Source organism: Nicotiana tabacum, chromosome 1 (assembly GCF_000715075.1).
Source record: "Nicotiana tabacum cultivar K326 chromosome 1, ASM71507v2, whole genome shotgun sequence".
NCBI classification, from domain to species: domain Eukaryota; kingdom Viridiplantae; phylum Streptophyta; class Magnoliopsida; order Solanales; family Solanaceae; genus Nicotiana; species Nicotiana tabacum.
In genome coordinates, this window is record NC_134080.1 from 59,748,292 (window position 1) to 59,770,687 (window position 22,396).

A 22,396-nucleotide genomic window follows, 5' to 3' on the forward strand; every position below is an offset into this window, starting at 1 on the left:
TTTTCTTTTGTAGGTCTACCCAAAGATGTTGCTACTAGGCCTCTATCCGGTGATGAGGATGTGCCTTTAGAGTCCCCTACTCCGAGGCAGGGTGATGAAAAGAAGAGAAAAAGGGCCCCGAGTTCGCCGAACTCAGAAAAGAAAAAACCGAAGAAGAGGTCGTGCAAGCCCAAGGGAAGCACTGATGCTCTATCCTCGGACTCAATCCACCGGCTAAGGGACGAGTCCGAAGAAAAAGAAGAAGAAGAGAAATCTAAGTTGGTGGCCCGCATGGGGGCAGGTGTCGTGATACAAGGGCCCTCCGAACCGGCGGATGCCGAAATCGAACTGTCCCAACATGAGGAGGCCGATGAAGGAGTTTTAGCCGAAGCTCCCGAACCAGAAGAGAGTGAGGCCAATCCTCCCCATGTTGGGGGGTCGAGAGGGAGACCGGGGCTGATACCCCTCGAGCAGAGGAAAGTGCCCCGAAAGACATGCTTGGGGTGATCGACCTTACCGGGGGGGGGGGGGGAGGGGGTCTCCCTAGTTCTCAGATGCCATGATCCATGAGGCCGACATGCTAGAAAGTCATTCTTACGAGGGGCCTCAGGGGGATGCAGATATCCACAATTTCTTAGATGGGTTAGAGTCTGCTACCTCAGATGACGTCACTGGGCTCGGAGACTTGCCAATGCCAAAAAGGTACCATCGCTGGGAGCCAGTGGGTCTTCCCTGAGCCCAAAGTTAGTGGACCGATTCCCAGCTCCGAGTGTTGACCCTAACCGAAAGTGGTCAATAGTTTTCTCTATCCCAGAGGATGCCTGGGTTTTCTCTGCCCCCGTGGAGGTCGCTAGCTATCTTCGGTGTTTGGTGACCGAAGAGGATCAGGTCGTGATGGACAAGGTGGAAATCCCCTGCATTTTTAATGAAGCTAAACAAGCATTGAATCGGGTAATTTTGAGTGTCTTTTTCATTATGTATTTTAAACTTAAAGTTGAAAACAATCGTAACACCTGCCTTTATGTTTGCAGGCCTCGGTACTGCACTATGAGACTTTTCTCCAATACCGGGAGGAGTCAACCCAACATGAGGCTGGCGTTCAAGTGCTTACTGAGAAGAGGGATACCTACAAGCTTCTTAGTGAGAAGCTTCTGGGCGAATTAGAACTGGCTCGGAGGGAACACGCCGAGATGGCCGAGCAGGTAATTCGAGTACTTCGCGATAGTGAAGACGAATTGGACATAGTGGCTAACGATCCGATCATGCAGGTCCGACAGAGGCTTGAACATATCGGGAAGCTTCAAGCACAGGTAGGTACGATAAAGGCTGAGGCTGAGGAGTTCAAGAAAAATATGGACCTCTTACACTCGAAAAAAGAAGTTGTCCCAGCACAACTGGAGTCGGCCGAGGCCCAACTTCAGGTTGCAAAGGAGAAATCCTTAGTGCCGGCCAAGGAGATCGAGGAGCTCTGTTCTCAGTTGGGCTCGGCTATTTCTGGTAAAGAGAATCTAGCCAAGGCACTCGAGGCAGCCAAATTAGAGGTAGTTAAGAACAAGATCGAGGCTAACGCCAAAGTGGACCAGTTCAAGGTTGACGTCGAGGCGATCCAAGCACAGGCTAAAAGTATGGTGGATCATGCAAAGTGGCAAGCTCTAAGGGAAGCCCTCGAAGGAGTTCATGCTCAGAACTTCGACGTACTGGCTGAACTCGAGAGTGCCAAAGTAGAAGAAGCCGGGCCTGGAAGCTGGCCTTTCCCGAGGAAGGTTCCGAAAGCTTAAGCGAGTCTGAAAATGGGGTAGATCTGGAGGATGAAGATGCTCCCTCCGATGGGGACCAGGCCACTTAGGCCTTTATATGTTTTTATTTTTGCTTCTATGTATCTTTTTGAGGCCGTTTCGGCTGTTGTAGGTTTTTGTATTGGGCCATTCTGGCCTTTGTAAAAAGATTGTTATATATATATATATAAGGATTAGGCTTTTATTTCCCTTTTGGCTTTCATATCTTCCCTTTTAACTTGTTACTTGTATTCACGAAATTCGGGATGCCTTAGCATAAAATAACTTAGTTTATGTTCGACGGTCCAAACAAACCTCACTTTTACATTACTTTGTTTTAAGGCGTCTTGGGGGTTCAGTGTTACCGGAAACCTTTTTCCCAAAGTTAGTAGCCGAGATTGTAGTTCGCCGAGGGTAGCCTTTGGAACCGGTTATGAAAAAAATTTCTTTTTCGAAGGCCTAGTTTTTGTTACGAGTTTCGGACGTCTCTAAACCGTGTCAGTATGGTCGTGGCCTTTTTGTTTAGGAGCTGCCCATTGGACCTGCTTTCTCGAGCTATCTGGGCGTTCCCAAGATAATAGTCCCCGAGGGGGTGGCCATGGCCTTTAAAATCCGGTGGTTGCCTAATAGGTCTTATGCCCCCGAGGCCCAGTGACTTGGGCCGTTCGAGTTTGTTTTTGGACGGTAGTCCCCTAGTGAGGGAATGACCATTCAAACTCCGGTTATAAGCGGCCCTTGTTACCTTTAGGAGATCGGAGGTACGAATTTTTTTTAAGGGATGTAAAGAGGAAATTTTTCTAAAATATAAGATAATTACAAGGAGATTACTTCTCTTTATTCTTGTGAAAAACAGTTATACATACATACATGTTTTATGCCAGTGCTCGAGCAACCTATGTGAGCACGGTTCGTTTGACCGTTTGACCCTTACAATAAATCCTACCTATCGAGACCCTTCTATTACGAAGTAATTTTCTCGCAAAAGTCGATATCCGAGGGTAATTCCCCCCAGTATTCGAGGTTGATTGTAGAGGAACCTCGGATACTATTAATGCTATATTCGATACCGATTCGTGATCGTCCTTCGATTTTAAATTAGCACGATCAACTATTGCGTCGTTAAACACCTTGTCGAAAAACCCATTTGGGACAAAACCGGTTCAAGAAAAAAAGAGTGCAACGCATGCTTTCAGACCTAAATACTCCGTGCCTCTCCTTGTCGACCACCTGCAAGCGTTAGTCCAAAAATAAAAGGAAATAAAATGGGGTCGTACCTTAGTAGTAATATCGTTTTAGGTGAGTTACATTCCAATTGTTTGGTAGTTATTCTCCGTTCATCATTCCGAGCTTATAGGATCTTTTCCCCCTAACCTGGAGAATCTGGTATGGTCCTTCCCAGTTCGGACCCAATTTCCATTTGTTCGGATTCCGGGTGCTTAGTATGACTTTCCTTAGTACTAAGTACCTGACATTGAAGTATCGAAGATTGGCCCTTCGATTGTAATACCTCTCGATCCGTTGCTTTTGGGTGGCCAATCGAACAAGGGCGGCTTCACGTCTTTCATCTAATAGCTCCAGGCTCGTATTTATGGCCCCGTCATTTGATTCCTTTGTTGCATATCGGAATCTGATACTTGGCTCCCCGACTTCGACCAGTATTAGAGCATCGTCGCCATAAACCAATGAGAATGGGGTAGCCCCGGTACTAGACTTCGAAGTTTTGCGATATGCCTAAAGAACTTCGGGCAGTATCTCTTTCCATTTTCCCTTGACGTTAGTCAACCTTTTCTTAAGGTTTTGGGTTATGGTTTTGTTGGTCAATTCAGCTTATCCGTTCCTACTAGGGTGATAAGGTGTCGATAAGATCATTTTGATCTTATGATCTTCGAGAAACTTGGTCACTTTGCTGCCGATAAACTATTTCCCGTTGTCACATACAATTTCGGTTGGCATCCCGAACCGACATATGATATGGTCCCAAATGAAGTTGATGACTTCCTTCTCCCTGACCTTCTTGTATGCATGTGCTTCAACCTACTTAGAAAAATATTCAGTCATAAATAAGATAAATTGAACCTTACCCGGTATCCGTGGAAGAGGGCCGACAAATGTCAATTCCCTACTTCATGAATGGCTATGGCGACAAGACCGAATGTAACAGTTCCCCGGGTTAGTGAATCATCAGAGCATATTTTTTACAATTGTCACATTTTCATACGAACTCTTTCGCATCCTTTTCCATGTCGATCCAGTAATAGCCGGCTCTGATCACTTTTTGAACCGATAATTCGGCGCCTGAATGATTTCCATAGGTGCCCTTGTGAACTTCCCTCAGAACATACTCGGTATCTCCCGGTCCCAAACATATTGCTAGCGGGCTATCGAACATTCTTCTAAATAAGGTTCCATACTCGGACAAGCTGAATCGGGCTGCCTTTATGCGTAGGGCCCTCGATTCTTTTGGAACTTCCCTCAGAACATACTCGGTATCTCCCGGTCCCAAACATATTGCTAGCGGGCTATCGAACATTCTTCTGAATAAGGTTCTATACTCGAACAAGCTGAATCGGGCTGCCTTTATGAGTAGGGCCCTCGATTTTTTTGGATCTGAGGGAAGTTTTCCGGTCTTCAAATACTCTACGTATTTATTTATCCAATCCCAGGTTAAGCTTGTGGAGTTTATTTCGGTGTGACCTTCTTATACTACCGACCTCATGAATTGTACGACTTCCCCCAAGTTGAGCTTGTCGTCTTCGACCGACGACCCTAAGTTTGCAAGGGCATCGGCCTCACTGTTTTGATCTCGAGGCACGTGTTGTAAAGTCTACTCTTTGAACCGATGTAATGTTACCTGTAACTTGTCTAGTTATATTTGCATTTGTTCTTCTCTAATTTCGAACGTTCTATTAACTTGGTTCACTACGAAGAGGGAGTCACACTTAGCTTCGATCACCTCCGCTCTGAAGCTTTTGGATAGTTCGAGACCTGTAATCATGGCCTCATATTTGGCCTCGTTTTTAGTCAACTTCACAGTTCTAGCGGATTGTCTAACTACATTGCCTGTGGGTGGCTTCAGTATGATGCCAAGTCCGGACCTATTTGCGTTTGAGGCACCATCCATAAAGAGGGTCCAGATTCCCGAAGACATTCTTGAGTTTACCAACAACTCTCTTTCGACTTTGGGTATTAGGGTCGGCGTAAAGTCGTCCATGAAATCTACCAAAATTTGAGATTTAATGGATGTTCGGGATTAACATTCGATATCGCCGCTGATTTCTATGGCCAATTTGGCCAATCATCCCAAGAGTTCGGGTTTATGCATTATATTTCGTAATGGGTAGGTTGTCACAACACATATAGGATTGCATTGAAAATATGGTTTTAGTTTTCTAGAGGCACTTAGCAAAACGAGTGCCAATTTCTCTAGGTGAGGATATCTAGTTTCGGCCTCACCTAAGGTCCTGCTAACATAATAAATTGGAAATTGCGTAACTTGTTCTTTCCGGACTAGGACTCCACTTACCGCTATTTCTGATACTGTTAGATACAAGTATAGTCATTCGTCTGCCCTTGGTGTGTGAAGCAATGGTGAGCTTGATAGATATCTCTTAAGTTCTTCTAAGGCCCGTTGACATTCCGGGGTCCATGTGAAGTTGTTTTTCTTTTTCAGTAATGAGAAACATCGATGGCTCTTATCGGAAGACCTCGAGATGAATCGCCCCAGGGAGGCTATGACTTTGTATGACCTTCACATTATCTACTACAGTGATATCCTCGATAGCTTTGATCTTGTCGGGGTTGATCTCGATTCATCGGTTGGACATCATGAACCCGAGAAATTTACCGGATCCAACTCCGAGCGCGCACTTTTTTGGATTCAACTTCATGTTGTATTTCTTCAATATACTGAAGGTTTCCTGCAAATGCTTTAAATGGTCCTCTGCTCGCAGGATATTAACTAACATATCGTCAATGTAAACTTCCATGAATTTTCCTATTTGTTCTTCGAACATTCGGTTTACTAGGCATTGGTAAGTGGAACCGACATTTTTTAATCCAAATAGCATTACGTTATAGCAGTATGTGCCATACTTAGTGATGAAAGAGGTTTTTTCTTGATCATCCGGGTTCATCCGTATTTGGTTGTACCCGGAGTAAGCATCGATAAAACTGAGGATCTCGTGGCCAGTTGTGGCATCGATCATATGATCAATGTTAGGCAAAGGGAAAGAGTCTTTAGGGCAGGCCTTATTTAAATCTTTATAATCCACACACATTCTTATTTTTTTTTTCCTTTTTGAGGGACTACTACTACGTTTGCAAACCATTCCGGATATTTGACTTCCAGGATGGACCTTATTTTAAGGAGTTTAGTTATCTCGTACTTGATGAAAGCATGCTCGATCTCGGACTGGGGTCTTCTTTTCTATTTGACATGATGGAATTTCGGGTCCAGGCTCAGCTTATGAGTAGTGATCTCCGGCGGGATCCTTGTCATATCGAGATGGGACCAAGCAAAACAATCCATGTTAGCTATAAGAAATTGAATGAGTTTTTTCCTGAGGCTGGGGTAACCCCGTGCCCAGGTATATCTTTAGATCGGGCAAATGTTCGATCAGTACGACCTGCTCCAACTCTTCGATCATTGATTTGGTAGCGTCGGAATCATCGGGAACTATAAGGATCGAGGAACCCCGTAATCATCGTCTTCGTCAGTCCCCTACTTGTCAGATTGGGTCGAGGCTAGCATGGATGATTACTATTTGGCTTCTTTTTTTGCTCTCGAACCTGACTCATTTGTCTATAAGAGTGTTGATATCGGAATTACTTTATCGACAGAAAACATCTCCTTTGCGAAGGGTTTCTCCCCGTAGACCATCTTGATGCCTTCTGGTGTTGGAAATTTTAATACCTGGTGAAGGGTCGAGGGCACATCCCTCATGTTGTGGATCCATGGTCTCCCGAACAGGGCGTTATACCTCATGTCCACTTCGATTACGTAAAACTTGGTCTCCTAGGTGGTTCCGGCTACGTTTATCGGTAACGTTATTTCTCCCTAAGTAGTTTCACAAGCCATGTTGAATCCGTTTAGCACTCGAGTCGTAGGCACAATTTGGTTCTGTAGGCCGAGTTGCTCTACGACCCTCGATCGAATGATATTGGCTGGGCTACCTGGATCAATTATTACACGTTTAACTCGAGTCTTATTCATGAGTACATATATTACCAGTACATCATTATGGGGCTGCATGATTCCTTCTGCATCCTCATCGTTGAAAGATAAAGTTCCTTTTGGTATGTAATCCCGGGTTCGTTTTTCCTTTGTGATTGATACTCTGGTGCACTTTAACATTGGACCTTGAGGAACATCGACCCCTCCAATGATCATATGAATGACTTGTTGAGGTTAGTATTGCTCATTTGGTTTATTGGAATCCCTGTTTCTAAAATGATTCTTGGCTCGGTCGCTCAGAAGTTCCCCAAGTTGCATGTTGTTGAATAACCGGGCTACATCTTCTCTCAATTGTCAACAATCATCCATTATGTGGCCATGAGTGCCATGATATTTGCATATTTGTTTGGTATCCCTTTGGGCTGGATCCGCTTGTAAAGTCCGAGGCCACTTGGTATCTTTGATGCGTCCGATAAATGATAAGATGGCAGCCACATGAACATTAAAGTTGTACTTTAACATCGTGGTGCCTCTTTATGTCCGATAGGTCTGTCGAAGCCGTTCTTGCTCATGAGCCTTCGAGAGCTTTGGCCTCGATAACTTCTCCTTTCATTTCGTGCAGAAATTTTGCCCGGATCCGCTACTCCTACTATCTCCTTATATGGCTGATATTGATCTCTGTTCAACCTCGGTTCTAGGTCAATATTCCTCTTGATTCTATAGACGGGTCTGATAGGATAAACGGACCCGGAAGAGACCCTAAGTTGATCGCCTTCGACCCTGATCTTTGATTGATACTGATTATGCACATCGACCCAAGTAACAGCCGGGTATTCTATCAAATTTTGCTTCAACTGTTATAAAGCCACTGAGCTTCGAACAATGAGTCATTGGGTTAAAGCTTGAACAACCCAATCATCAACGACTGGTGGCAAGTTCATTCGTTCCATTTGGAATCGAGACACAAATTCTCTGAGCATTTCGTTGTCCTTTTGTCTTACCTTGAAAAGGTCTGATATCCTGGTTTCGACCTTGATGGCCCTGGTGTGTGCCTTTACGAAAGAATCTGCAAGTATAGCAAATGAGTCAATAGAGTTAGGTAGTAAATTATGGTACCATATCATAGCTCCCTTTGACAGGGTCTCTCCGAATTTCTTTAGCAAGACAGATTCGATCTCGTCATCCTTTAGATTATTCCCTTTGATAGCACATGTGTAAGAGGTGACGTGCTCATTCGGATCGGTTGTTCCATTGTATTTAGGAATCTCGGGCATGCGGAAGTTCTTGGGGATCGACTTAGGAGCCGCGCTCGGGAGGAAAGGTTTTGCACAAATTTCTTGGAGTCCAGGCCCTTCAATATCGATGATGGCCCCGAGATTTGATCGACCCTGGAGTTGTAAGTTTCCACCTTTTTATCATTTTCCTCGATTTACTTTTCCATTGACTCAATTCGTTTTGTTAGTTCTTCGAGCATCTTCATGATTGCAGGATTGGTCTCCGATTCTTTCTCGCTCGATTTCCTTGAAACTGGTTCGACCATATGTACAACTTCCTGGGACGGCTCGAGCTTGGCCCTACTCGGTGGGTGATTCTGGTTTTGGAGCTGGGCTATCGCTGCCTGCTGAGTCTGCAACATTTCGAAGATCACCCGCAGACTGATCCCGCCATCTTCGCCGCCATATGTACTTTGACCGGCTGATCGAACGTCTCTACAGACGCTGCCTTCAGGATTGACGACCAAATTCGCGTTGATGGTTACATGTGAGCTGACGTCGATTGGAACTACAGCCGGAATTTCATCGAGGCCAACTGGGGGCACATCGTTCCCTGGTGCTATATTATCATTTTTGTCGTGGTCGCCGAAATCATTGTCAACGTGTAGAGGTATTGACTGAGAGTTTGACATTTTGGTCCTGGAATCAAAGATACTTCAAAGAACAATTGTAAAATAGTGTGTGTTATAAAAGTTTGTACCGGTTAATCACTATTATTCTTAGCCCCATGGTGGGCGCCAAACTGTTTACCTTTGGATAACAATTGAATTTGTATGCTGTTTTAAGGATACGTGATATAACTTGATACAAATTAAGAAGACAGGTTAATGTTGAAATTAATTATAATAAAATAAATGTAAACCACAATATTGAACAGCCTTAGCTTCTGAGTTTGATCATCCTCGAGCCAAGAAATGTCTCAACCAGTGTTAGAACTAAACAACAAGATGATAAGAACTAGAAATGATCAATATATTGCTTTCTTTTTTGCATGTTATCATATGTCCTACAAATGATTAGAACCCTTCTTTATATAGTGGATGTGTTCTACTTTTGATACAATTCTATACAAGGTAAAAAATCTCATGATTTGCTATTTAATTGGCCTCTTCTTGATACGTGCCTAGATTTCCGCCTTGATCCGCGATCGATTGCGGATATTTTGGCTTTTCGTTATTTGGCTCGGTAAGTTTCCCTCAATCTTGCTCGGTCTCGATCTTGTTCGGTCTTTGGGTCACGAGCTCGACGATCTAATTTGCGCCTTGGTTCGATATAACCCGAACTTTAACCTGCCATATTTCAACCTCGATTGGTCTAACAATGGACGAACCCGATTTGGACCGTATACACTATTCCCTCTATTTCCTTTTATATACTAGTATTACTTTCTTATTAGTGTGTTTAAATAAATGATATATTTTTATTTTTATATAAATATGCATTACTTTACACGGAGTGCGGATTAACTTTTAGCCATAAGTAATCCCGAAAAGGAAAATAAAAAAGAAACTCTGTGTGCGCTGAATACTGCTTTAATTTTTAATTTCTCTTCCTTCAGTCCAAATTCAACTGAATACAACTCTCAACTCGCCGCCCTCCAGTATTCAGTTTTTGTTTTGCTTTGTCAATCATCATATCATTTATCTCCATTATATCTGTAAGCCCAGGTCATTTTCTTGATCCATCTTTCTGCTTCTCCTCTTAGTTCCTGTTAAATTATATTTGAAAATTAAAGTTGCGTTTTTTCTTGCATAAAATCCATCTGGGGTTTTTGCTGACACAGAATCTTCTTGATTTATCAAACAACAAAAAAGAGAAAGATGGGAATTTCATCAGAGATGAGGGACTCGTGGGCAAAGCGAAGGGAATCTTTGTTGATTGCTTCTGCATTTGAGGAGGACAGAATTCGCAAGTCTAGGGAATGTACTCAAGGTTCCCATTTTTTTTTTCTCATTTCTAGATATTTGGTGAAATAAACATTGAAATTTACCTTTGTTTTATGATTAGCGCTAATCAGAAAAGAACTTAATTTTAATTTTAGAGAAAAGTGTTAGTCCCTACTCTAGCTCACGATTCTGCTGAGCGCTTAAACTTAGTTTTCGTGGAGAACTAGATGGACCCCATTTTATAATATGGGGTTCTCTTCTGGGTCAACTCTAGTTTGGCTGTTAAGGAATATTAATTGATCAATTTTTGTTTTTTTATTTTAAATGAAAATTGATCGTATTTGTAATTGGTGTTCTTCTGCAGCCACAAGCTTCCCATTGAAAACAGCTTTGTATAGCAAGTTTTATATGTTGGAAAGAACCTTTTATAACCTCATTTAGCGAGAAGGTTTTGTCGTTTAGGTTCTAGATCGATTTTAGAAAGCATTGAAAATACTCAATTCACAAGCCTCCTGTGATTGGTTCGTCATTTATCTTGTTTCATGGCCTGGATGAACCAACTACTATGATCACTCGAACAAACTACGAAGCTGGCAAGTAGGGTAAAACCAGCGTTGCTACAATAGAAAATAGCATAAAACATGATATGCTTTTATTTGGGACTTTTTGTGCTTTGCATACTTGGCATGTCCTGACATGGAATACTTTCTGATCTTAGGAGTATCCACATAAGGCCAGATTAATATATGTTATTGCTGTAACAGAAAGAAAAGGAAGACTGTGGGATATGGTTCCTCTGTAATTTAAGGCTGAGTCCGACGGAGTTTGTGGTAAACTACAAATGTTCATATGTTGGGATCAGTGGGAATATAGCTTTAATTAAGGCTTTTTTAACTGCCTCGTGCTTCTTTGGCTTTCTCCTTAATGAACTGGTGAAATACATAGTTAGTTGATTCTCTTTGTAACTATTTCATAAATAAATTCCTTTCCAATGGTGATGATAGTATGCATTGAACAATGTTAAGTCCTAAGAGGGCATTTAAGTATTTGCCAAACACATACTTCTTTGGTTTGTATTTAAATTCAAATGAAATTTTCAAGCAATCAATATCTGACAAAGTATTGAAGTACTAAACTCCATCATACATCCCATATCTGATTATTCTATTGAAGTATCATCTTCATCACACATCCCAATCTGATTATTCTAGTTCCTACTTCCTAATAACAAATGTTTTCTCAAATTATGCTTCTTTTTTCCATTTTTTTGAGAAAGGGGTTTCATATGGAGTTGACATTAAACAGATATACCGTGCATTCTTTATCACTTCAAAATACCCCACTTAATCTGTTTTTTTTTCTAAAAGTTTTATACTATAAAGTTGCTTGTTACCTACCTTATCAAAAAAAAAAAATGTTGCTTCTGCTTTCTGGTTGGTGACAGACTTACAGTGATCAGGTTTCTGACATTAGATTTTCTTCTGCCTTTGAAATTGGTTTGCTGTAGATAAATCTCGTCATGATCATGAAGGAAAAGAAACTTTGTGGTGGATGATTCTTTCCTAATTTCAAGTTCTGTTAGTTTATATTGTTTCACTTCTCATGTCTGTAGGTTGTGATGAAGACTTATAAAAAAGAAAACAGCGGCTGTTAGAAAGTTGACTCGATTTCTATTATGTTATTGATTGCAAATTTGCAATGCTTGGTTTTAGGTTAATTCCTCTTATACATATTTTATTGCATTCAAAATTTTGAATGCTCTGTTTTTTACTTAGTTGTGGTATGAATATTAGTTCAACTGCTATGTTGACAATGTAAAAAGAAAGTTCTCTCGTTCTTCTTTTGCTATGCTAATTAATGTACATGTTATATGTGAAGTTTGCCTCTTTATAAAGTTTGGTTATTTCCATTTAGTGGAAAAGATATATCTAATACCTAATTGTTTGTGCATTTTCATTTTGCTGAATTTGCAGAGGGTGTCCGTGCGGGAAGTAAAGCAGCTGCAATTGCATGTGTTGCTAGTGCAATTCCTACGGTTCGTGAACTGATGTTCTTGTAGTGATCTGATTATATCCCTAGCATTTTGGGATTTAGACTATACTCTTGCTATTATAGAGGTACAACATTGTCTTTGAACTTCATTTTGGATTTTTAGTTTGTCAAGAGTTCCATTTTTATCTGCAGTCCTCTGGTTCTGATAGCTATTGATGGTCAAACTAGATAATAACGAATGATCTTGCTCTAGATAAGTAATGACCGGTGATGACATCTTACCTTCATGGAACCGACCCTTCTTTTATTAATATCTATTCTTCTCTTTCTAACACTTTGGTGCTATCAGCTGTGACACCATTGCTGTGATGGAGAATATATTCATGGACAGGGAAAAGGCTATTTTTCTTCTATCAATTTTCTGTAGCTTATAAATGTTGGCTCTCTGATATTCAGTTGGTTGCTGTGCGGACAATTCCTTGGGCAAAGGCAAATCTCAATTATACTGCTCAAGCACTCATCATATCTGCTGGTATGACCTTAACATATGTTCACATATTTTATCGATAAGTCCTTTAACTGTTGATTGCGTGAGGGCCTGTAATTTTATGATTAGGCTTATATACATGTGAAGATACATAAAAGCTACAAAGTGTATTTCTCCCATCTTGTTTGACTAATTTTATGTGAATTATTATCATCATCTTCTTCATGTTTGATCTTTTTCCTCAAACTGGAATTGGCATGTGCACTGGTTGAGTTCCTTACTTGATCGATAAACTATTTAATCCGAGTTGCCAAATAATTTTAATACTTAATATTACCAAGTTACTTCATTATGATGCAATTTTGCGACCTACCCAAACGAAGAGGAAAAGAAAAGGACACACCCCTATATACACTGAGGTTAAGCAATCTATTGGTCTTTTACCAGAAGATATTCGTTCTTTAGTGAAAAGTTTTAACTACAAGAATTTTATTTTACCCTTTTAACTTATTTACTGGAATTTACTTTAATAGGACCAAAAAAAACTATATGTGTGCATGCTACTATGTTAATTCTTCTTTTTTCATTTATATTCCTTTAATTTTTAACATTCTTTGGGAATCCTGCAATTACTATGGAAATTTATTTTGCCTTTTGACTTATTTAAACTCTGTGTGTTTTCTCTTCTTTTTGAGGCAAAAGATAGTTGGAACCCCTAAACTTTTTAGAAGGTCCATTAAGCACATCAACTAATTCTAGTCATTACTAAAACCCTTTAATTTTATTTCAATTCAGACAGTTCATTTCATCATGTTTTGTAAACTTAAAGTTATTTTCAAGGTTAAGGAATAATTATTGTCTTTATTTTTTAGAAGAGCCCTAATTTCTATCATCCTCGTAAAATGTGGAAACTTTTGATATCCTTATATGCAAACGTGAGGGTATTTACTCTTTTATGGCAAACCTTTTTGAATAAAAATAAAACCTTGGGAAAATGGTTATAAGATTTTGATAGAAAAGTTATTAGTGTGTTAATCTAGTCAACATCAAGAATGGATTTGAGCATAAAAGCACCTTTTCTTTCCGAAGGCAGAGGAAGTGAAGTCCTTGTCAAATTATTACACCTTATGGATGCATTCTTCTGATGAAAGGCGGCATTTGTGAACTTATCTTTTTTACAACTCATGATGCACTATTTTTTAAGTGATAATTTGCGGTATTTTTATCGTCTATTAGTATTCAAATGCATGTAATGTCAGGAGGTACTTCATCACTTCGTCTTCAGTTACCTTGTGTTAATTGTTGGTAAAGTGCGGTAGTCTATTTAAGTTCTTGAATGCTTCAGTCATCTACCGATGAGAAACTTCAATGTCCGGTTTCTTTATCTAGTATGTCTAGTTTGTGTTTCTCCCATGCTAAAGCTTCATCTTGTCATCAATGAGTATTAATTATTTCGTTTGCTGCAACCTCCTTTCGCTTTGTCACCAGACATTATTATCATGTATTGTACTTCTAGAATGACATAGCATGTTAGGTGATCTTATACTTGTATATTTACATCAGTTGTAGTAATATTTTCTCTATTTCCTTCATTTCTTTCTGCAGCTCCTAACTAGTCTCTTGAAGTCCCTAGTTTGTAGTGCTTACTTTGTTTTCTTACTGTGAACAGCTTCCATTGCTGCATACTTCATTACTGCTGACAAGACAATCTTGGAATGCGCAAGGAGAAACACTCACTACGATAAATCTGCTTAAAACACTAGTCCGGAGATCCTAATATGCTCGTTGTGAGAGCATACACTGGTGCTCCATTACTATGTACTCTGGCTTAAAAGGATAACTGAGGAAGTTTTATTAATTTGTTGATCATAGCACAAAAATGCCAGTTTGGATTTGTAACATGTATGAGTAATCTTCCCCACAATAATCATTTTACTTGTTTTCCTCTTTTCTGTATATCAAGGATCCGGAGTAAGAAGTGGTTGGTCCATGTCATTCTCAAAAGGCAAGCAAAGCTATTAACTGCTCATATTATAATTGCCTGGTGAGTGCTCAGGCTTTCTGAACTGCAGAAAATGGAAATGCGGGTTTGTAATGAATCTGTTTCCTTGAACCTTTTGCAAGTATGAAGAAGTTGATTTTTGTACAGAGAATAAATATATCATATAATCCAATTCAATGTAGGAATCCCTTTATATATTAGGTCAATCGAAAACGGGATGGAAGGTGTAGAGTAAATAGAAGATGTTAATAATCTGTATTCGAAACAGAAAATCATAGGAAAAAGAAACGTTAGCTCAATAAACAAATCGTAAAATAATTCCGAGCCCACAAGTTGCTTGTGTGTTTTTAAGGAATTTAATCCCCTCACTGTTGCCCAAGGTTATTGATTACTTCCTCTTAGGATAGAACGAAAAAACTATTCTGTAATACTAGCAATCGAAATTACAGAACTTCAACGAAATTAACAAACGGAACAAATCACACTTGACACTTTATTTATTTGGAAAAATAATGCAACAATGTAGAAAAGAATGGAGAAGTTTTCAGATTTTCCATGTATAAAAAATGAGATCAAGCTTCTAAATTTATAGACAATGAAAGGGTGAGATGAAGAGGTGCAATCCAAGAGGTGCCTCTTTCATTTCCCATTCACACCCTTTTGAAAAAACCCAACAATCCCCCACATGAATGGGGAATGACCATATTTATAAAAAATATGCATAAAAATTGTGTGATTCGCAAGTAAGGATTAATCACATCTGGATAAGTAGGTTTCCCTTTGAGCTTTTCGTAGTGAACTTATGTCGGATATACTTGATCAATCGGTAGATTTGATATCTTTGAACTTGTCACGACCCAAAACCTAACTTGTCGTGATGACGCCTAACGTGGTACAAAGCAATCCGACATTTCAAAAATAATTCCAGCACTTTTATCTGAAATAAGTTAAGCAGACTAAATAATAAAAGTTCTCATAAACAAGATAGAAAATCGAAAACACAACGCGAAAATTCTCAACATCGGGATGTCACGGAGTACATGAGCGTCTATACAACACAAGTCTAGGAGTACTATCTATAATAGTCTGAAACTAAATACATAAAGTAGAAAGATAGGGAAGGAGAGACAAGGTCTGCAAAACGCTGGGCAGCTACCTCGAAATCTCCAAACGATCAATAGTGCAAAGAAATCAACACACACCGTGTCCGGAAATACCTAGATCTGCACACGAAGTGCAGGGTGTAGCGTGAGTACAACCAACTCAGTAAGTAACAAGACTAAATAAAGAACTGAAAATAGTGACGAGCTTCACAATTATAGTTCAATTACAATAATTTTAACATAGGAAGGTAGGCATGCTTTCAAGCTCGGCAATTTAGGTCAAATCAGTTAATTCATGTCAAGTTCAAGTGAAACAGAATATAATATCTCTCAGAAATTTCAAGACAGGGATATGTGACAGCGAATAATGAAATCAAATGCATCATCTCACAGCAATAGCCAGTCAACCCTCCCATTCACTCCAACCTCATAATCACTCATTCCTCACAGTCACTCATTCCTCTCAGCACTCGTGCACTCGGCACTCGCACTCAGTAAGTACCTGCGCTCACTGGGGGTGTGTACAGACTCCAGAGGGGCTCCTTCAGCCCGGACGCTATAACAAGCCAACCATGGAATAAATCAATGAAACATGAAGCGGCGTGCAGCCCGATCCCATAAATATCATCACAACCAGAACTTCGGCCTTACTCAGTGATCAACCTCTTTAGTCTCTCGGGCTCTCAGAAATCATGGCAATCGGCCCAAACAGAATGATATAATGAATCAATAAGGAATAATAGAGACTGAAATATGATATGCAAGTAAAATTGTGATTGAGTACAAGCAGCAATTAGTAGATAATTCAACATGTAACACAACCTTTGTGGGTCCCTACAGTACCAACATATAGACTAAACATGATTTACAGTCAAATTCTATAACACATAGAGTGCATACAACTAACAACAGATTATTCAACTTCATAGCTCCATGGTATCGACCAAGTCACAATTCCTACGGTGCACGCCCACATGCCCGTCACCTAACATGTGTGTCACCTCCAAACCAATCACAAGACACATAATACAGGATTTCATACCCTCAAAACCAGATTTAGAACTGTTATTTACCTCAATCCGAGCAAATTTCTACTCCAAAACACATTTGCCTCGCGAAACAGCCTCCAAATGCCTCGAATCTAGCCACAAATAATTCAGTACAATCAACACGAGCTAAAGGAATCAATTCCATAAGAAAATACTAAGCTTTAAATAAAAAAATCAAAAAGTCAACTCAAAAGTCGCCCCCCGAGCCCACGTCTCAAAATCGGGAAAAAGTCACAAAATCCGAACATGCTCCTAAGTCCAACATCACCCAATGGGATTAACGGAATCAAAGTAAAAGACTCCAAGAAAGCAAACTAAATTATAGATATGAAAGTTTCCCTACAAAGGGGCTGACTTCAATAACCCATAAGGGACGGCTTGCCAAGCTACAGAAACAGTTAATTTGTTTATAGTTGCAAAAGTTTTCCTACAAAGGGGCTGGCTTCAACAACCCATAAGGGACGGTTTGCCAAGCTAAGAAAACTTTTATACTATAACCAACATTAGCTGTTTATAACTCAGAAAACTTTCGTACTATAATAAGCTAACTTTCAAAGAGTATTCTTACTCTATTTTCAAACGTGGACCGACCTTTCCATCCATTCGAAAGAAAGAACAAGAGGGAAATTTAGAAAACACTCATATGTAATATATCACAAAAGATTTACAAAGGTTACAAGATGATCTTCCGATTACTACATAGGACTAGGAGGTTATTACAAGACAAACTTACATAATAAAATAAACCTATCTTATATGGCAAACTTATCTACATATGGGTCCTTCTTGGCATGTGAAGGAATTTAGGCAAAACAACTAAAAAGCTCCTGAAAACATGTGAAAGTGGTGGAATATACATGGTGTAGCATGTGAAAGTACGAGGGAGCATGTGACTACATGTGAAAGTAGGGTGCTGTATGTGACGAAGCATGTGAAAACAAGTGAAAGTGGGGCCCAGATAGTATGGAAAGATGTGGGAATTTGTCTTGGCATGGGTAGGATATTTTTGAGGGTTTTTTGGTAGGTAATGTAGGATTATGGTGGGATTAGCAGGGATTTAGATAATTATCCTTCATTGATTTTATGGTTGTCTTCTAGGCATCTTTCAAAGACCTTGTGTAGTAATGCCTGGAATTTGATGGTCCTTCTCCGCTTTGTTCTTTCTCCTTTGGATTGAGAGATGTAATCCGTAACTTTAATCTGGAAATGTCGTGAGTGATCTTTTCTCGGATAACTTCGTATGGGGTTTTATATTGTTTTGTTGCTTCCTGGACTCTTTCCCAGTGAGGATGAGTGTTGGTATAATTCCAGCTTGCCCAATCTTTTGGCCATATCTCTCTTGGGATGCACCTATTTTGCTAGAAAATGATTCTTTGTGCTTCGCTATATTTTTCTTCCATTGATAAAATGGACACGGGAAATTTCCACCAAAATGATGCCTCTGCTTGTGCCTGGACTTTTCCATTAATGATCTTCATTGGCCTATGGAACATGAATATCTTTGTTGCGTAGGAATCGCTGAAACATTTCATCTAATATCTTCTAGGCTTGAACAATAGTAAAAATACTTTAAGAGCTGGTGCAATGTTATCAAAATCCTTGAAGACGTTGCATTTGAATTCCATGAAAATATAATACCGATGGCATAGGTACCAAAAAAACCATAATAGTTCTTGTGAAAAATCCTTAGCTTGAGCTATGAATATATAGCAGAGCGGATATTCTGGATTGACCCCATATGGCTTGAGAATGGATCATCTATATTGCCAGAAAACTTGGAGCTCATAATACGTTCTTCTTTCCATAATAATCGACGGATCAAAGGGATCCATGAGGTTGAACAACTCTGGTGGATGATCTGTTGGCTTTAATGAACTTGTTCCTGGTATATTTGAAAGCATGAAGACGTGGCTAATTAGCTTTTGCTTTGACTTCAGTTTTGCTGGGGAAAATCTTTTAGAATTCTTCCGGTCGAGACAGAAAACCTGCAAGAATATTATCTTTTCCTTTCAGGTGCTTGACTTGAAACTTGTATGGAGAGAATTATTGGGCCTATTTGAGAATCTGAGGATTGGGATTAATTTTTGAATTTATCTGGATCATCTTTGGGAAGGCATTCATATCTATCTCTATTAGAAATTCTGTATGGATAAGGAAGAAATTGAATTTCTTGATTCCATTCTTTACTGCAAGAATTTCCTTAAAAGTGGAGTGATAATGTTGCTCGGCATCTTTGAACTTTCCACTAGCGTATCCGCATATTTTCCTCTGGCCATCTTTTCTTCAAATAGAACAACACTCCAATATTCATGGCTGGCATCAGTTTGCAGTATCTTCTTTCCATCTGAAGGGATGTAGAGAGACTTGACATTTTTAGATATCTCTTTTATTTTTTTGACAGCTTCATCCTGTTTCTCTCCCCATGATGGAGCATTTTTCTTGAGCATTTCTGTGAGCGGTGAAATGTATGTAGAGATATTTGGGATGAAATCTCTTACATAATTTATTACCCCCAAGAACTGTTGGATCTGCTTTGTTGTGAAGTTGGTATCCAGAAATTTGAGTAATTCCTGACATATATGCGATCCTGGACTGTATTCACCTTGGACAAAATGCATTCCGAGAAAATCGATCTCCTTTTGAGCAAGAACCATCTTTTTTGCAGAAAGCATGATCCCATACTGTGTTACCAATGCCTCAAATTGACGAAGCAAGTTACCATGTTCCTCCAATGTATCACTAAATAATAATATGTCATCAATGTAAACTAAGGAGGTATGAATGATGGGTTGGAAGATTTTTATCATGGCCTTTTGGAATAAAGAGGGTGTAGTTTTTAACCCGAAGGGCATGACTTTCCATTGGAAGTGATGATCGGGGATGCAAAATCCCGTTTTGGGTCTTTCTTCAGGGTGGATTCCCAATTGCCAAAATCCAGATTTTAAATCAAACTTGGAAAAATATTTGGCCTTGGCTAAGTAGGAGAAAAGATAGAGTTTATTTGGGATGGGGAATTTATCATCTTGGAGGAAATGGTTGAGTGGCTGGTAATTAATGACTAACCTGAGTTTTCCTCTTGTCTGTTTAGCTCTTTTGTTGACATAAAATGCTCCGCATGCCCATTGTGAATCTGATGGCTCTATCAGATCAAATTCCAAAAGTTCTTCACATTCTTTCTTTACAAGCTGAAGATGATCTGGATTCATCCCTGAATGGTTGGCTTTTGTTGGATTGATATTTTCATTCTTCTTAAAAGGGAGTTTGATAAAAGAACTCTTCGTTTTTCCATAACGGGCATTTCTCTTTCTTCATGAAATCCTTGTGGGATTCAGCACATGAATGTTCAATGAGGTTTTGCTCAATCTCTTTGATTTGTTCATCGTTAGTGATTTGGAATAGCCTTTGGAATCTCAGAATAAGGTCTGAACTGCTTTGTAAAAGCTATCCCGTTAGCCTTGATCTGGAGTTGATCTCTAAGTTGTCTGTAAATGTCGAATCCAATAATAAGATCCTTTCCTGGTACATCAGATCCTAGCAGCTTGGTTCTGTACTTCAACCCTGGAAAGAACTCAATTTTGACCGAGTGATTTGTAATGACAGTTGTGGTCAAGATTGCATTTGATGCAGTGTTGAAATCTTTAAAATGCAGCACCCATTGATTTTCAGGGAGAACAGCGGGATTTATGAGTGAAGAAGCAGCTCCGGTGTCGATGAAAGCAATAACTCGAGTTGGTTTATCCCATTTGGATGAATAGACTTTGAGTTCTACTTGAGGAACGACTGCGAGAGCGTTAATCTCCTCTTGGGCTTCGATCACTGGTTCTGAAATTTGGTATTGATCATTGCCTTGATCTTCATAGATATCAAGAGAGAATAAAGTTTCTTCATTAGGTTCATCATCCACAGAGAATATGGATTCAAGGTCCTCCTCTTTTCCAAGATGTATGCCAGTATAATCTTCAATCTCTTCAAGGAGTTTGACAGATCTTTTTAATTGGGGACAATTTTTTGCAAAATATCCAATCTTATGGCAAATAAAGCATTTGTTCTTCTTGTGAAAACTTCCTGGCCTTCTGCGTCTGAAATATTTTGTGCGTCTCTTGGACCTTGATTTCCCGTCTGGAATTCTTGGCCATCTGAACCTCCTGAATTCTCTCCTTCGCCCGGATGTGTGGCAGGAACATCCTGATCCGGTGATTAGATCAGATTTACGACATTCCTTGTCAAGCGTTGGATTGTGCTGGATAATTTGCTTTAGGGCTGAGCGCTTTGTACAAATGCCATCCAATGCAACAAAAATAGCTTTCCTGATGTAACCAATTTGTGGGATTGTTATAGACTGAAACTTTTCTTCAATGATGGTCATGGTTCGGCTTGCCAACAACTTTGGAAGGGAAGAGACAAAGGCTTGCTTCAGATTGATGTCTCCGCCGATTTCAAAGTATATCTTCGCCATCTTTTGAAAATGCCTGTCAATGTCATTTCTGTCGAATGACACACACTTCATCTCGAAGAGTTGTCTTCGCATTTTCTCCTATCTTTGGCCAGTATCTCCGCAGAAAACTTCATGTAGGATTCTGATGTTGAAGGCAAAATCTTGGGAAGTAAGAAAAGTATTTTTGTCTTGAATTCCAAGTGAGTTCCACCAATCTCTGAGGATTCCTGAGAACTGTGAAGTGAGTTCTGACAGGATGATATACTTTTCTCGCTCCACCAAGTTTTTTGTCACCATCCAAGTATAGAAGTCTTGGATCCTTTGAGGCCATTTTGAAACCTTGACGTCATCTAAGGTGAAAGTGTGAAAGCCAGTTCCAACTGGTTTTGACGCCATGGGCTCATATCTTCTTTCTGGGATTGGCTCATCTGTCATGCCTTCTTGTTACTCATCTACTTCATATACTTCTGGGTCCCTTGGCTGGTTTACAGATATTGGGGGATTGTCATCTTCGGAAGAGTTCATTGTGGATTCATTGCTTGATTGAGAGCTATCTTCCATTATTTCATCGTCTGATGAATTCAGAGACTTCGACCATGGAGTATCTTCTTCTGATATGTATCTTGGCTGGGAGATATAGAGGTCTGGAGCCTTCTGGTCAGAAATCATCAGATTTTTGGGGTTGGACCATTTTGAACTTTCTCCTTGGTCTCGCCTTTTCTTAGTTTGTTTCTGTGCTGCAAGGGCATCTTTCCTTTCCCAAATCATTTTGCGATATCAAAATCATGTTCTTCTTTTATGGGTTGGGTGAAAGAGAATGGATTTTGTGAGGTAGATGGGAAAGTAGAAAAGGTGTAGTCTAATTTAGGTGGGGAATATGTTTGTGGAGACATAGGGAAGAAGGTAGGTTTTGAGGGGAAAACTGGGGTTTTTTTTGGCTCAAAGTGGTCATTTCTCAGAAGTTGAATTTGTCCTTTGATGGAAATCGCCTCCTTTTGTTGTTGTTGGAAGAATTGGAAAAGTGAAGTTCCTGGAGGATAAATCTCGTATTGTAAATTTGTCAATCTTAGTTCCAAGGCTTTGATTATTCCGGCATGGTGAGACGATATCTGCTCCATCTTTTTCTCAATTGTTTCCACTTTGCTCATCATTTTGTTTTGTGTATGGGCCATGTTCTTTATGGTGTTGCCTATGTTGTTCAACACCTTGTTTTGGCAGATGGAGTTTTCTGATTGCCAGTT

General features: G+C 39.8%; 2 protein-coding genes across 3 annotated transcripts; one reads left to right on the forward strand and one right to left on the reverse strand.

Annotated features, from left to right (window-relative positions):
• The first annotated feature begins 9,694 nt into the window (after nucleotides 1–9,694).
• Nucleotides 9,695–14,522, forward strand: LOC107829929 (early nodulin-93). 2 transcript variants are annotated; one of them, XM_016657402.2, is made up of 5 exons: nucleotides 9,695–9,858; nucleotides 9,985–10,133; nucleotides 12,061–12,122; nucleotides 12,536–12,611; nucleotides 14,236–14,522. In XM_016657402.2, exons 2-5 carry the CDS (start codon nucleotides 10,022–10,024, stop codon nucleotides 14,319–14,321), a joined length of 336 nt encoding a protein of 111 aa, XP_016512888.1. In that variant the 5' UTR covers nucleotides 9,695–9,858; nucleotides 9,985–10,021; the 3' UTR covers nucleotides 14,322–14,522. The 2 variants fall into 2 exon arrangements, with proteins under 2 accessions (XP_016512888.1, XP_016512886.1); XM_016657400.2 differs by having other exon boundaries at nucleotides 9,696–9,868.
• A 4,381-nt stretch (nucleotides 14,523–18,903) lies between these two features.
• LOC142162768 (putative mitochondrial protein AtMg00860) lies at nucleotides 18,904–19,926 on the reverse strand. The gene is made up of 2 exons (XM_075219516.1): nucleotides 19,784–19,926; nucleotides 18,904–19,459 (listed from the first exon to the last, which is right to left on the reverse strand). The coding sequence occupies exons 1-2, from the start codon at nucleotides 19,924–19,926 to the stop codon at nucleotides 18,904–18,906; spliced, it is 699 nt and encodes a 232-aa protein (XP_075075617.1).
• Nucleotides 19,927–22,396: the final 2,470 nt, after the last annotated feature.